The sequence below is a fragment of the Osmerus eperlanus genome, chromosome 1 (genome assembly GCF_963692335.1).
Source record: "Osmerus eperlanus chromosome 1, fOsmEpe2.1, whole genome shotgun sequence".
NCBI lineage: Eukaryota > Metazoa > Chordata > Actinopteri > Osmeriformes > Osmeridae > Osmerus > Osmerus eperlanus.
In genome coordinates, this window is record NC_085018.1 from 25,142,669 (window position 1) to 25,157,668 (window position 15,000).

Consider the following 15,000-nt stretch of genomic DNA (forward strand, 5'->3'; position numbering starts at 1 on the left):
CCACACCACACCACACCACACCACACCACACCAGACCAGACCACACCACACCAGACCACATCACACCAAACCACACCAGACCAGACCAGACCACATCACACCAGACCACATCACACCAGACCACACCAGACCACATCACACCAGACCACACCAGACCACACCACACCAGACCACACCCACCAGACCACACAAAACCACACCAGACCACACCAGACCACACCAGACCACACCAGACCACACCACACCAGACAGACCAGACCACACCACACCACACCACACCACACCAGACCACACCCCACAGACCAGACCACACCAGACCACACCAGACCACACCAGACCACACCACACCAGACCAGACCACACCAGACCACACCAGACCAAACCACACCACACCAGAACAAACCACACCAGACCACACCAGACCACACCAGACCAAACCACACCACACCAGACCACACCCAACAGACCACACCAGACCAGACCAGACCACACCAGACTACACCACACCTGAATGTTGACTATCTCAGGTTGTGCTCTCTTCCTCAGTCCTCAAGGCTTTCCCGACAGTACATCACCAAGGTGTTTACCCCATCTCTATCACAGCTGAATTGTGGGTAGGTCTGCCCCCTCAATCACAGCTGAATTGTGGGTATTTTGGCAGGTTGCGTTATGGATAGTCTCAAGGGTGACCATCTAGTGAGGTGTATGTCGTGTCTTCAATCTGCATCGTGTCAGGAGATATAATTTACCACACACACACACACCCACTAACACCCACATACACACTGTAGTCTAATTTGGTATAAACTAGTTCTCTACCTGTGATATTGATGATGAAAGACTCTCCTAACTACCAACGTTTATCCTGGTGATAGATGTGTCTGTGCGCATGTGCGTGCGTGTGTGTGTGTGGCTGCTGTGATCTATAGACCCCTCGATCCTCCAGCTAACCAGAGTTATTGCCATGCCCCCCCATCCCACTCACACACACTCACACACACACACACCATCCATCCATCCATCTCCTCTAAGCCAGGTAGTCACAACACCCCAGATCCCCCAACCCAGCCCCAGCCCCAATGCCTACCACAGGGGGAGCAGGGAGGAGGATGGAGGAGGAGAGAGGTGGAGGATGGAGGAGAAGGGAGGAGGGGGAGGATGGAGGAGAAGGGGGAGGGGGAGGATGAGAGGAGAGAGGTGGAGGATGGAGGAGAAGGGGGGAGGGGGAGGATGGAGGAGAAGGGGGAGGGGGAGGATGGAGGAGAAGGGGGAGGATGGAGGAGAGAGGTGGAGGATGGAGGAGAAGGGGGGAGGATGGAGGAGAGAGGTGGAGGATGGAGGAGAAGGGGGGAGGGGGAGGATGGAGGAGAAGGGGGGAGGATGGAGGAGAAGGGGGAGGGGGAGGATGGAGGAGAAGGGGGAGGGGGAGGATGGAGGAGAAGGGGAGGATGGAGGAGAAGGGGGGGGATGGAGGAGAAGGGGGAGGGGGGAGGATGGAGGAGAAGGGGGAGGGGGAGGATGGAGGAGAAGGGGGAGGATGGATGATCCGCATGATCTTGTCTGATGGGATTAGGTGAGATGATTATGATGATGGGATTATAATCTGGGAACCGTGTAGCGTGTAGAACTGCCCTTTACATAATCCTGTGACGGGCTCAGACCTGAGTAGAGATTAATCAGGAAGAAAGGGAGGGAGAGAGGAGGAAAAAGATGGGGAACAGATAGATAAAAATGAGGTGAAGAGAGAGTTAGAGAGATGGGTAAAGTAAAAGAAAGAGAGAGAGAAGTACAGAGAGGTAGAGAGAGGTAGAGAGAGGTAGAGAGAGGTAGAGAGAGTAGAAAGAGAGGTACAGAGAGAGAGAGAGAGGTAGAGAGAGCGGTAGAGAGAGAGGTAGAGAGGTAGAGAGAGAGAGAGAGAGGGTAGAGAGAGAGAGAGGTAGAGAGAGAGTAGAGAGAGACAGAGAGAGAGAGAGAGAGAGAGAGAGAGAGAGAGAGAGAGAGAGAGAGAGAGAGAGAGAGAGAGAGAGAGAGAGAGAGAGAGAGAGAGAGAGAGAGAGAGAGAGAGATGGTGTAATGAAAGAGGGGTGGGGTGATGGGGGAGAACAAAGTCTGAATAATATTAATTTCTCTACACATGATAAAATGAACTGTCCAATGAGATTCCCTCTACAATTAGTTTTCCTGAAACTACTTTATCACATATACACTCTCTCTCTTTGTTTCTCTCTCTCTTTCACTCTCTCTCATTTTCTCTCTCTTTCTTTTTATCTCCTTCCATCTCTCCCTCCATCCCTCACTGTCGCTCTCCCTCCATCTCTCCCTCCATCTCCCCGTGTGTCTGCAGGGCCAGAGCAGTGATGAAGAGGGTTAGGCTTGTGTAAATGGTTAATGGTGGCAGCAGTAGTTATAAATCTAACATTATTTATGGAACACATCCCTGTGTTTACCTCCATAGACAGACACACACACACACACACACACACACACACACACACACACACACACACACACACACACACAAACAAACAATTTGTCTCCAAACCACCTCCGCTACAAACGGCCCAGCACACTGGGATCAGTCCTCTTGCAGGCCCTTTGGTCTACTGGTTGTCCTTAACAGGTAGTTGGGTTTGAACCTGATTCCTGAAGGTTGGAGTCTGCCTAGTAACAGGGCTGAATTTAGCTGTGACAAGCTGAGCTGAGGTGTCAGCAGATCTGATTTAAACAGTGAGAGACAAACATTCAGCAGAGAAATATATATATATATACACACACATAGCACCCCTCCTGCACCATCTAGCCTGATTAAACAGTGATAGAAAAATGTGAATCAGGATGACACACACGCTCTCTGTCTCACACACACACACACCCACACACACACACACATACACACACACACTCACACATGCACCTCGTCTGCAGAGTAACAGTTGTAATCAACACCTTGTGTTGCTGGGAGGAGCAGATGGAGAGAGTCAACACCAGCGCTGTTGCTGCCTGCAAATGAAAGACTCACTGGGGAACTACACCTCCCAAAGTTCAGCTAGAGGGCACCTCATCGTAGAACTACAACTCCCAGAGTTCATCTAGATGGCACCTCATCTTAGAACTACAACTCCTAGAGTTCAGCTAGTCCGCACCTCATCTTAGAACTACACCTCCCAGAGTTAAGCTAGTGGGCACCTCATCGTAGAACTACAACTCCCAGATTCCATCTAGAGGGCACATCATCTTAGAACTACAACTACAGTGGGTCCAACAACTAGCTGGTCAGCCAGACAGCCAGCCAGCCAGCCAGCCAATAATAGGTCTTTATCAGAGTTTCCTTCTGTGTAATAAGTTGCTCCTGTCCTTGTTTGTTCAGACCCCATCGGGATCCAATCTGTGCTTCATTACACCTGAGTAGAGACTGAGTAGAGTCTGAGTAGAGCTGAATAGAGCTGTGCTGGTCCCCATATCTGTCCCTGCAGCCAAACACACACACACACACACACACACACACACACACCTGGGTCCCTGACAGCTATCCTCTAGTAATGATGCTCTCTTCAGGATCAGCCCTCTACTGCAATTACTGCCCTGCCAGGCTCAATTGACCCTTATACAAGCCCCCGAACACCCACACACACTCTCTCTCTCACACACCCAATCATCAGAGATATACACGACCCCTCACACACTGATTCGGACCATCTTAGAAACATGATGAATTGATTTAGCCTCATTCTGATTTCTCCTTTGGTCTCTTGTTTTCATGTCTTCATTCTGTTTTTCTCCTTTGTGCTTGTGTCTGGAGGCAATGCTGGTTAGGGATCTCTCTCTCCTCTCCTCTCCTCCCCTCCCCTCCTCTCCTCCTCTCCTACCCTCCCCTCCCTCCCCTCCCCTCCTCTCCTCCTCTCCTACCCTCCCCTCCCCTCCTCTGCTTTGTTTGGTGTTTTTCATGGTCTATCAACCCCACTCTCTGCCTCATTCTATCTCTCTTTCTCTCTCTCTGTCTCTCGCTTTCACAAAGTGAAGCTTTAATCCCTTTCTGCTAGGTGCGAAGAACAGTGTGTGTTTTGGTGTGTGTGTGCTTCAGAAAGAGTTTCCAAACATGCTAAGGGAATATATTGGGTCTTAATTGTAGGATGTGGTAATTGCTGGTTGAATGGTTTCCAGCATCTCTTACAATGTCTCAGAGGAAGAGAGTAGAACACACACACACGCACCATACACTATAAGGACACACAACACACTTGCAAATGATGTATTGTCCCTGGAGTCGCCCATACTGTTTCTGCGGAGGTTGGAGTCCAGTTAGTGTTAATGGTGCAGCAGGGGAGGGGGAGGGGGTAGGGAAGTGTGGGGGAGGGAGAGAAAAGTAAGAGGGAAGAGGAGCGGGAGTGAAAGAAGGGAGGAGGGAGAGAGAAGGGAATGGGGGATAGGAGAGCTCGCAAAGGGTGGAGAGAGCGAGTGAGCGAGAGACATAGAGAGTGAGAGAGCAGATAGAGTAACAATAGTATTTCAGAAGCTTATTCCAGATACAGGATATTATGTCACTGTGAAAGCCCCAGCCATGTCTGAGCTGCCCCCATCAACCTCTAACTAGCCCTAACCGCCTCCTACTACCCTTAACTGCCTCTAACTGCCCATAACTACCCCCAGCTACCCCTAACTGCCTCCTACTACCCTTAGCTGCCTCTAACTACCCCTAGCTGCCCCTAACTACCCGCAGCTACCCCTAACTGCCTCCTACTACCCTTAGCTGCCTCTAACTACCCCTAGCTGCCCCTAACTACCCCGAGCTACCCCTAATTGCCTCCTACTACCCTTAGCTGCCTCTAACTACCCCTAGCTGCCCCTAACTACCCCGAGCTACCCCTAATTGCCTCCTACTACCCTTAGCTGCCTCTAACTACCCCTAGCTGCCCCTAACTACCCCGAGCTACCCCTAATTGCCTCCTACTACCCTTAGCTGCCTCTAACTACCCCTAGCTGCCCCTAACTACCCCGAGCTACCCCTAATTGCCTCCTACTACCCTTAGCTGCCTCTAACTACCCCTAGCTGCCCCTAACTACCCCGAGCTACCCCTAATTGCCTCCTACTACCCTTAGCTGCCTCTAACTACCCCTAGCTGCCCCTAACTACCCCGAGCTACCCCTAATTGCCTCCTACTACCCCTAGCTGCCTCCTACTACCCCTAGCTGCCTCTAACTACCCCTAGCTGCCCCTAACTACCCCCAGCTACCCCCCAGCTGCCCTCCTCCCAGCCCTGTTGGCTGTTCTTCTTCACCATGACCTGAGTTGTGGCTGAAGTGGGAGGAGCGTCCAGGGAGCGGGACTGACAGTCGGCTCTGACAGGAAATTAGAGGTGTGACACATCAGGTCATGACCTCATCAACATTCTGACCCGGTCTCTGAATGATGGATGACTCGAAGGCCAGGCTAGCACATTAGCGCTGCGCTAACGTGCGGATAGTGGGAGCTACAGAGGGCAGGCTAGCACATTAGCGCTGCGCTAACATGCGGATAGTGGGAGCTACAGAGGGCAGGTTAGTAAGACCATTATTTTAATTGCACCTTTAAAATGTTCTATTCAAATTTAGATTTAAACTCATACACACAGTGTTGGTTCTGATGTATCACACACCAGGATGCTAAACCCTGTAAAGTGTTGCACAGGCCACAGAGGAAAGGAGGAGATCTGGGCAGAGCAGAGGGGAGGAGAGAGGAGAGGAGCGCACTGGAAAGGCAGGAGGAGAGGAGTGCACTGGAAAGGCAGGAGGAGAGGAGAGGAGCGCACTGGAAAGGCAGGAGGAGAGGAGAGAGTGGACTGGAAAGGCAGGAGGAGAGGAGAGAGTGCACTGGAAAGGCAGGAGGAGAGGAGAGAGTGCACTGGAAAGGCAGGAGGAGACGAGAGAGTGCACTGGAAAGACAGGAGGAGAGGAGTGCACTGGAAAGGCAGGAGGAGAGGAGAGAGTGCACTGGAAAGGCAGGAGGAGAGGGGAGGAGCGCACTGGAAAGGCAGGAGGAGAGGAGAGAGTGCACTGGAAAGGCAGGAGGAGAGGGGAGGAGCGCACTGGAAAGGCAGGAGGAGAGGGGAGGAGCGCACTGGAAAGGCAGGAGGAGAGGAGTGCACTGGAAAGGCAGGAGGAGAGGGGAGGAGAGGAGAGAGGAGTGCACTGGAAAGGCAGGAGGAGAGGGGAGGAGAGAGCACTGGAAAGGCAGGAGGAGAGAAGAGGAGAGAGCACTGGAAAGGCAGGAGGAGAGGAGAGGAGAGAGGAGCGCACTGGAAAGGCAGGAGGAGAGAGGAGAGGAGGGCACTGGAAAGGCAGGAGGAGAGGGGAGGAGAGGAGAGAGGAGCGCACTGGAAAGGCAGGAGGAGAGGAGAGGGGAGGAGTGCACTGGAAAGGCAGGAGGAGAGGAGAGCGCACTGGAAAGGCAGGAGGAGAGGAGAGAGGAGGAGCGCACTGGAAAGGCAGGAGGAGAGGAGAGGAGAGAGGAGCGCACTGGAAAGGCAGGAGGAGAGGGGAGGAGCGGAGCGGAAGGAGAGGAGAGGAGGAATGGTGGTGCATCCCGCTGCAGGCCTGAGTGAGGGGAAGGAGGGTGTGTGTGATTGATTCTGAGGGGAAGGGTGATTGCTTTTTCAGCTTGGAGGAGGCTCTGTAGGCAGCTTAATAACTAAGGGGATCTCTCCATACACAGGCTGCTGGTGATGAGTGTGTGTGTGTGTGTGTGGCTGTTGTGATTGGGGTGCTTTATGATGCTCGCTCCAGTCTCAATGCTATCCGTCTACAGAAGCACCCACGCCGAGATTGACTTCCTCTGTTTCCTCTCAACCCTTTTGTTTTAGTGTTCATTTTAGCAGAGCACACACGCACACACACACACACACAATCTCCAATCACACACGGACACACACCTTCTCTCCACACACACACACACACATTTGATTTCTTTATGATGATCCTCTTCAGCTGCTCAGTGCTTTGGTGACGGACGCTTCTTTCTGCTACTCTCAATGAGCTCAGGGGAGGAGGAGGAGGGTGGGAGGAGGAGGAGGGGGGGAGAGGAGGAGGAGGAAGGAGGGGGGAGGAGGGTGGGGAGGAGGGGTGGAGGGGAGGAGGAGGGGGGGAGGGGAGGAAGGAGGGGGGAGGGGAGGAAGGAGGGGGGGAGAAGAGGAGGAGGAGGGGGGGAGGGGAGGAAGGAGGGGGGGAGAGGAGGAGGAGGAGGGGGGAGGGGAGGAAGGAGGGGGGGGAGAGGAGGAGGAGGAGGGGGGAGGGGAGGAAGGAGGGGGGGAGAGGAGGAGGAGGAGGGGGGGAGGGGAGGAAGGAGGGGGTGGGGAGGAGGTGGAGGAGGAGGGTGGGGAGGAGGGGAGGAAGGAGGGGGGGAGAGGAGGAGGGGGGAGGAGGAGGGTGGGGAGGAGGAGGAGGGGGGAGGAGGAGGAGGGTGGGGAGGAGGAGGAGGAGGGGGAGGAGGAGGGTGGGGAGGAGGAGGAGGGGGGAGGAGGAGGGTGGGGAGGAGGAGGAGGAGGAGGAGGAGGAGGAGGAGGAGGAGGGGGGAGGAGGAGGGTGGGGAGGAGGAGGAGGAGGGAAGACTCATGTAGATGTATGACTCTTTTAGGGATATGATTCATGAAGATATGACTCCTGTAGATGTATGACTCAGATGCAGATAAGACTCATGTAGAGATAAGACTCATGTAGAGATAAGGCTCATGTAGAGATGTGACTCATGTAGATATGATTATGATATACCTATTGATACTTTTCTATTTATCGTAATTATTAATTTGTTATTAAATTTAAAGAAATCCAAAGAGGCAAAGCTACTATTCTGTACAAGGAATTGAGCTGCACTGTAGTGTCCACAGGAGAGACAATGTGTTTCATGCACATGACTTAAAATAGTACGTCCATCAGTATTGTAGAGAGTGGAAATCCCTCATTGATCCAGCAGAGACCTCTTCCCTTTGTTTATATACGTCAATTACCTGTACGAAACGAGAAGCACATACACACCCATACACACACATACATACACACAGGGTTGAGTGGCACTGCTCCAGCTGAATGCATAACCCAGGAGCTACAGGTCAATAACCACAGTGTTCCTCCTGTCACACACACACACACGCGTGGCTCCTCCTGTCACACACACACACTCAGCAGGATCCCAGAGGACAGTCGATCGCTGCTCTCCTTGTGACATTTAAACAGTTTCTATCAACCTTTCTTCCTCTCCAAACCTTTTCCTCTCCTCTTATCCCCTTTCTTCCTCTCCACTCCTCTCCACTACTCTCTCTCCTCTCTCTCCCTCTCCTCTCTCTTCCTCTTTCCCCCTCCTCTTTCTTCCTCCTCTCTCTCTCCTCTCTCTTCCTCTCCTTCTCGATCTCCAGCTCCTCTCTCTCTCCTCTCCCTCTCTCTTCCTCTGTCTCCTCTCTCTTCCTCTCCTCTCTCTTCCTCTCTCTTCCCCTCCTCTTTCTTCCTCCTCTCTCTCTCCTCTCTCTTCCTCTCCTTCTCGATCTCCAGCTCCTCTCCTGGTCCTTCACACACACCTGTCACCAACAGATCTAGCGTGAATCACTGGCCTAGCAGCTTCCTGTCAGGAACCTCACATTCTACTCTACACAGCTCTGCGCTCCCCTACTCTGGTGTCTGACCACCCAAAGACAGGTCTGAGATGACAGTGTGTGTGTGTGTGTCTATAGATTGGAGGATCACTTGAACTCTCTACACACATTCACACACACTCCAGTAGAGGTAAGGAGAGGTTCCCCTCCCCATGTCTGCCTGGTGGTGGTGGGGGTGGTGGTGGGGGTGGTGGTGGTGGTGGGGGTGGTGGGGGTGGGGGTGGTGGGGGGGGGTGGTGGTGGTGGGGGTGGTGGTGGTGGTGGGGGGGCAGTGACAGATCCCACCCCGGAGCTCCCTGCCTGGACAGCTCCACTGTTTAAAGTCCCCCAGACCCTCCTCTGCTATCGTGGGCCTCTATTGATATGTTTACTGCTGGCAGTTTCCTGCGCGTGATGGATGCAGCACGGAGCCAGTGGGAGGAGAGGAGGCAGGAAGATGGATTTCCATCCACCTGTCCTTTCCTCTCCCTGCCCCCCCCTTTCTAACCCGTCTCTGCTCCCCCTCTATTCCCCCTCTCCTCTCTTCTCCTCTCTCCTCCTCCCCAAAGCCCTGGATTAATAACCCAGCTCACCCTTCCATCCATCTCCTACTGTGCCCCCAGACCGCAGCTTTGTCCCCTCTGATTGGTTGGAAGAAAACAAAGGAGTTTGTGATTGGTTGAAGTAAGAGAGCAGAGAGCAGTTTGGGTCGTGTTGACGTATTGGAGTCTGGAATGGAAGCCACATACACACACATTACACACACACACACATTACACACACAGATTGCACATACCCATTACACACACACACACACACACATTACCTCGGTATCCCAGCAGACCAGCCCATTCATCCCTTCCGGAGGGGAACTACACCATAACACAGTCTGTGTTTACCACTGGCTTTGCTTTTATGTTCCGTGTTGGAAGTTAATCTCTTCTCTGTGAGAGCATCATCATTAGTTTTGAAGCATTTATTTATTAAACAATGCCCCCTAACTAGGAGAGATTAGCTCGTAACATAAAACATACAAGCTCTCAGAAGCTTGTCTTGAAAACGACCCTTATTTTAGCGATCTCTCTAACTTCCTGAGGGAAGGAAGGATAACTCCTAATGGTACAGGGTTGGTGTTACGGTCTAATTATATTACACAACAAGCACTGTGGAATTGAAAATGCAACAATTGTACTTAATATTAAAAGCAATTATGATGTGGAACATCCTGTAAATGCTAACTCGAATTATGTTTAGTCTCTGGATAAAAACATCTACAAAAAGAAAAATATGTTTCAGGGCTCTCTAGTTGTAACACACTAACACATTATCTAGTTGTGTAACACATGTACAGTCTAGTTGTGTAACACATGTATAGTCTAGTTGTAACACACTAACACATTATCTAGTTGTGTAACACATGTACAGTCTAGTTGTAACACACTAACACATTATCTAGTTGTGTAACACATGTACAGTCTAGTTGTGTAACACATGTACAGTCTAGTTGTGTAACACATGTATAGTCTAGTTGTAACACACTAACACATTATCTAGTTGTGTAACACATGTACAGTCTAGTTGTAACACACTAACACATTATCTAGTTGTGTAACACATGTACAGTCTAGTTGTGTAACACATGTACAGTCTAGTTGTGTAACACATGTATAGTCTAGTTGTAACACACTAACACATTATCTAGTTGTGTAACACATGTACAGTCTAGTTGTAACACACTAACACATTATCTAGTTGTGTAACACATGTACAGTCTAGTTGTGTAACACATGTACAGTCTAGTTGTAACACACTAACACATTATCTAGTTGTGTAACACATGTACAGTCTAGTTGTAACACACTAACACATTATCTAGTTGTGTAACACATGTACAGTCTAGTTGTGTAACACATGTACAGTCTAGTTGTGTAACACATGTACAGTCTAGTTGTGTAACACATGTACAGTCTAGTTGTGTAACACATGTACAGTCTAGTTGTGTAACACATGTACAGTCTAGTTGTGTAACACATGTACAGTCTAGTTGTGTAACACATGTACAGTCTAGTTGTGTAACACATGTACAGTCTAGTTGTGTAACACATGTACAGTCTAGTTGTGTAACACATGTACAGTCTAGTTGTGTAACACATGTACAGTCTAGTTGTGTAACACATGTACAGTCTAGTTGTGTAACACATGTACAGTCTAGTTGTGTAACACATGTACAGTCTAGTTGTGTAACACATGTACAGTCTAGTTGTGTAACACATGTACAGTCTAGTTGTGTAACACATGTACAGTCTAGTTGTGTAACACATGTACAGTCTAGTTGTGTAACACATGTACAGTCTAGTTGTGTAACACATGTATAGTCTAGTTGTGTAACACATGTACAGTCTAGTTGTGTAACACATGTACAGTCTAGTTGTGTAACACATGTACAGTCTAGTTGTGTAACACATGTACAGTCTAGTTGTGTAACACATGTACAGTCTAGTTGTGTAACACATGTACAGTCTAGTTGTGTAACACATGTACAGTCTAGTTGTGTAACACATGTACAGTCTAGTTGTGTAACACATGTACAGTCTTGTTGTGTAACACATGTACAGTCTAGTTGTGTAACACATGTACAGTCTAGTTGTGTAACACATGTACAGTCTAGTTGTGTAACACATGTACAGTCTAGTTGTGTAACACATGTACAGTCTAGTTGTGTAACACATGTACAGTCTAGTTGTGTAACACATGTACAGTCTAGTTGTGTAACACATGTACAGTCTAGTTGTGTAACACATGTACAGTCTAGTTGTGTAACACATGTACAGTCTAGTTGTGTAACACATGTACAGTCTAGTTGTGTAACACATGTACAGTCTAGTTGTGTAACACATGTACAGTCTAGTTGTGTAACACATGTACAGTCTAGTTGTGTAACACATGTACAGTCTAGTTGTGTAACACATGTACAGTCTAGTTGTGTAACACATGTACAGTCTAGTTGTGTAACACATGTACAGTCTTGTTGTGTAACACATGTACAGTCTAGTTGTGTAACACATGTACAGTCTAGTTGTGTAACACATGTACAGTCTAGTTGTGTAACACATGTACAGTCTAGTTGTGTAACACATGTACAGTCTAGTTGTGTAACACATGTACAGTCTAGTTGTGTAACACATGTACAGTCTAGTTGTGTAACACATGTACAGTCTAGTTGTGTAACACATGTACAGTCTAGTTGTGTAACACATGTACAGTCTAGTTGTGTAACACATGTACAGTCTAGTTGTGTAACACATGTACAGTCTAGTTGTGTAACACATGTACAGTCTAGTTGTGTAACACACTAACAGTCTAGTTGTGTAACACACTAACAGTCTAGTTGTGTATCACACTAACAGTCTAGTTGTGTATCAGAATAACAGACTAGTTGTGTAACACACTAACAGTCTAGTTGTGTATCACACTAACAGTCTAGTTGTGTATCACACTAACAGTCTAGTTGTGTATCAGAATAACAGTCTAGTTGTGTAACACACTAACAGTCTAGTTGTGTAACACACTAACAGTATAGTTGTGTAACACACCAACAGTCTAGTTGTGTATCAGAATAACAGTCTAGTTGTGTAACACACTAACAGTCTAGTTGTGTAACACACTAACAGTCTAGTTGTGTATCACACTAACAGTCTAGTTGTGTAACACACTAACAGTCTAGTTGTGTATCACACTAACAGTCTAGTTGTGTATCACACTAACAGTCTAGTTGTGTATCAGAATAACAGTCTAGTTGTGTAACACACTAACAGTCTAGTTGTGTAACACACTAACAGTCTAGTTGTGTAACACACCAACAGTCTAGTTGTGTATCACACTAACAGTCTAGTTGTGTAACACACTAACAGTCTAGTTGTGTATCACACTAACAGTCTAGTTGTGTAACACACTAACAGTCTAGTTGTGTAACACACTAACAGTCTAGTTGTGTATCACACTAACAGTCTAGTTGTGTAACACACTAACAGTCTAGTTGTGTATCAGAATAACAGTCTAGTTGTGTAACACACTAACAGTCTAGTTGTGTAACACACTAACAGTCTAGTTGTGTAACACACTAACAGTCTAGTTGTGTATCAGAATAACAGTCTAGTTGTGTAACACACTAACAGTCTAGTTGTGTATCAGAATAACAAATGTTTTTGCTCCCTTCAGATTATATCTTCCAGACGAAAATTAGCAATCTGACCGGATCCTCTCTTTGAAATCTAGCCAGATCAGCCCCAGATTAGCTTTAATCTGACCTTCTGAACGCAACGGGTGGGATTGGGAATGCTCCCCAGTAATGTTTCTGTGGTTCCCAGATCTCATCTCTCCCAGGAGAGCTGCTGGAGAGGCCTCTCTCTATCACTGCAGGACTGCTCAGCCTGGAGCTAATGAAGATGCTGCAATAATAAGCTTGATTTGTTACGTTAGTCTGTGTGTGAGTGTGCGTGTAGGGGAAGGGGCTCTAATCCAGTAAATCCTGTAAATTCAGTTTTGAGGGTCATACTGAAGGCTTAGTCGGCCAACTGCCAGTTAAATACCTGTTTGTTGTCTAATCTTGGGATTGTCCAGATTAGCTAACAAGCTTTCATCTTCCCAGCCAGAACAAATGTTCTTCAATGTCCCTGTCTCTCCCCGGCCCCCCCCAGCTCCCCGGCCCCCCAGCTCCCCGGCCCCCCCCAGCTCCCCGGCCCCCCAGCTCCCCGGCCCCCCCCAGCTCCCCGGCCCCCCCCAGCTCCCCGGGCCCTCCAGCTCCCCGCCCCCCCCCAGCTCCCCGGCCCCCCCAGCTCCCCGGCCCCCCCAGCTCCCTGGCCCCCCCAGCTCCCTGGGCCCCCCAGCTCCCTGGCCCCCCCAGCTCCCCGGGCCCCCCAGCTCCCTGGCCCCCCCAGCTCCCCGGGCCCCCCAGCTCCCTGGCACCCCCAGCTCCCCGGGCCCCCCAGCTCCCTGGCCCCCCAGCTCCCTGGGCCCCCCAGCTCCCTGGCCCCCCCAGCTCCCTGGCCCCTCCAGATCCCTGGGCCCCCCAGCTCCCTGGGCCCCCCAGCTCCCTGGCCCCCCCAGCTCCCTGGCCCCCCCAGCTCCCCGGGCCCCCCAGATCCCTGGCCCCCCCAGCTCCCTGGGCCCCCCAGCTCCCTGGCCCCCCCAGCTCCCCGGGCACCCCAGCTCCCCGGGCCCCCCAGCTCCCTGGGCCCCCCAGCTCCCTGGCCCCCCCAGCTCCCTGGGCCCCCCAGCTCCCGGGCCCCCCCAGCTCCCTGGGGCCATACCCCCTTGCTAACCCCCACCCTCATCAACCTTTTCTACTGCTGTACAGTCTGTCTCTCAAAACCATAACAATTTTAAACACTTGACACATGACCTAACTCACAACATGCTGTGGATGTCCCTTAAAGGGAAACTATTTTAATCACGTGTCTCCAGGTTCTAATAGGTTCTGACCAGGTTCTAACCAGTTCTGAGGAGGAAAGTTCTAACAGTTTCTAAGCAAGTTCTAAACGGTTCTTTGGAGGATGGGTTTAACCGGTTCTGAACAGGTTCTAACCAGTTTTTGAGAAAGAAGGTTCAAACCAGTTCTAAGAAAGTAGGTTCTAACAGGTTCCCCATGTCCCCCCCAGACCCGGTCCAAGGGCCCCAGAACGTCAACGTGGTGGATGTGAGGGCACGCCAGCTTACCCTCCAGTGGGAGACCTTCGGCTACACCATGACGCGTTGCCATAGCTACAACCTGACGGTGCAGTACCAGTACGTGTTCAACCAGCAGCTGTTCACGGCGGAGGAGCTGATCCCGGCCTCCTCACACTACACCCTGCTGGGGCTGCGGCCCTCTGTGGCCGTCAGGCTGCGCCTGGTGCTGGCCAACCCAGAGGGCAGCAAGGAGAGCGAGGAGATCCAGGAGCAGACCGAGGAGGATGGTACGCACACACACACACATGAACACGCACACACACACACATGAACATGCACACACATGAACATGCACACACACATATGAACATGCACACACACACACACATATGAACATGCACACACACACACATATGAACATGCACACACACACACACATGAACATGCCGTTCACACACGAACATGCACACACACATGAACATGCACACGCACACAAACATGCACACACACACATGTGTAAACACAACCTCAGGCATGTAGACATGCACACACACACAAACGTATATGTAGACATGCGCACACACACACACAAACGTATATGTAGACATGCACACACACGTGCAAACACTGTATATACATGCACTCACGCACGCACACTAATAGATGCATGCATGCACACAAACAACCACCACAGGGCTTAATCTTCATTCCTCTGACTAAGCCTTCATGTTAGGAACAA

At 50.2% G+C, this 15,000-nt stretch overlaps 2 protein-coding genes across 2 annotated transcripts in view; both read left to right on the top strand.

Moving 5' to 3' along the window:
• The window catches only part of rbl1 (retinoblastoma-like 1 (p107)), a 53,039-nt gene that overhangs the window by 21,086 nt on the left and 16,953 nt on the right, over positions 1 to 15,000 (top strand). The gene's annotated exons all lie outside the window — the stretch shown is intronic.
• Positions 5,507 to 15,000, top strand: part of ptprt (protein tyrosine phosphatase receptor type T) — a 59,010-nt gene continuing 49,516 nt past the window's right edge. The window contains exons 1-4 of the mRNA XM_062461067.1: positions 5,507 to 5,535; positions 13,532 to 13,674; positions 13,786 to 13,944; positions 14,252 to 14,548. Coding sequence (XP_062317051.1) covers positions 5,507 to 5,535; positions 13,532 to 13,674; positions 13,786 to 13,944; positions 14,252 to 14,548 — 628 coding nt within the window. The remainder of the gene's footprint in view (positions 5,536 to 13,531; positions 13,675 to 13,785; positions 13,945 to 14,251; positions 14,549 to 15,000) is intronic.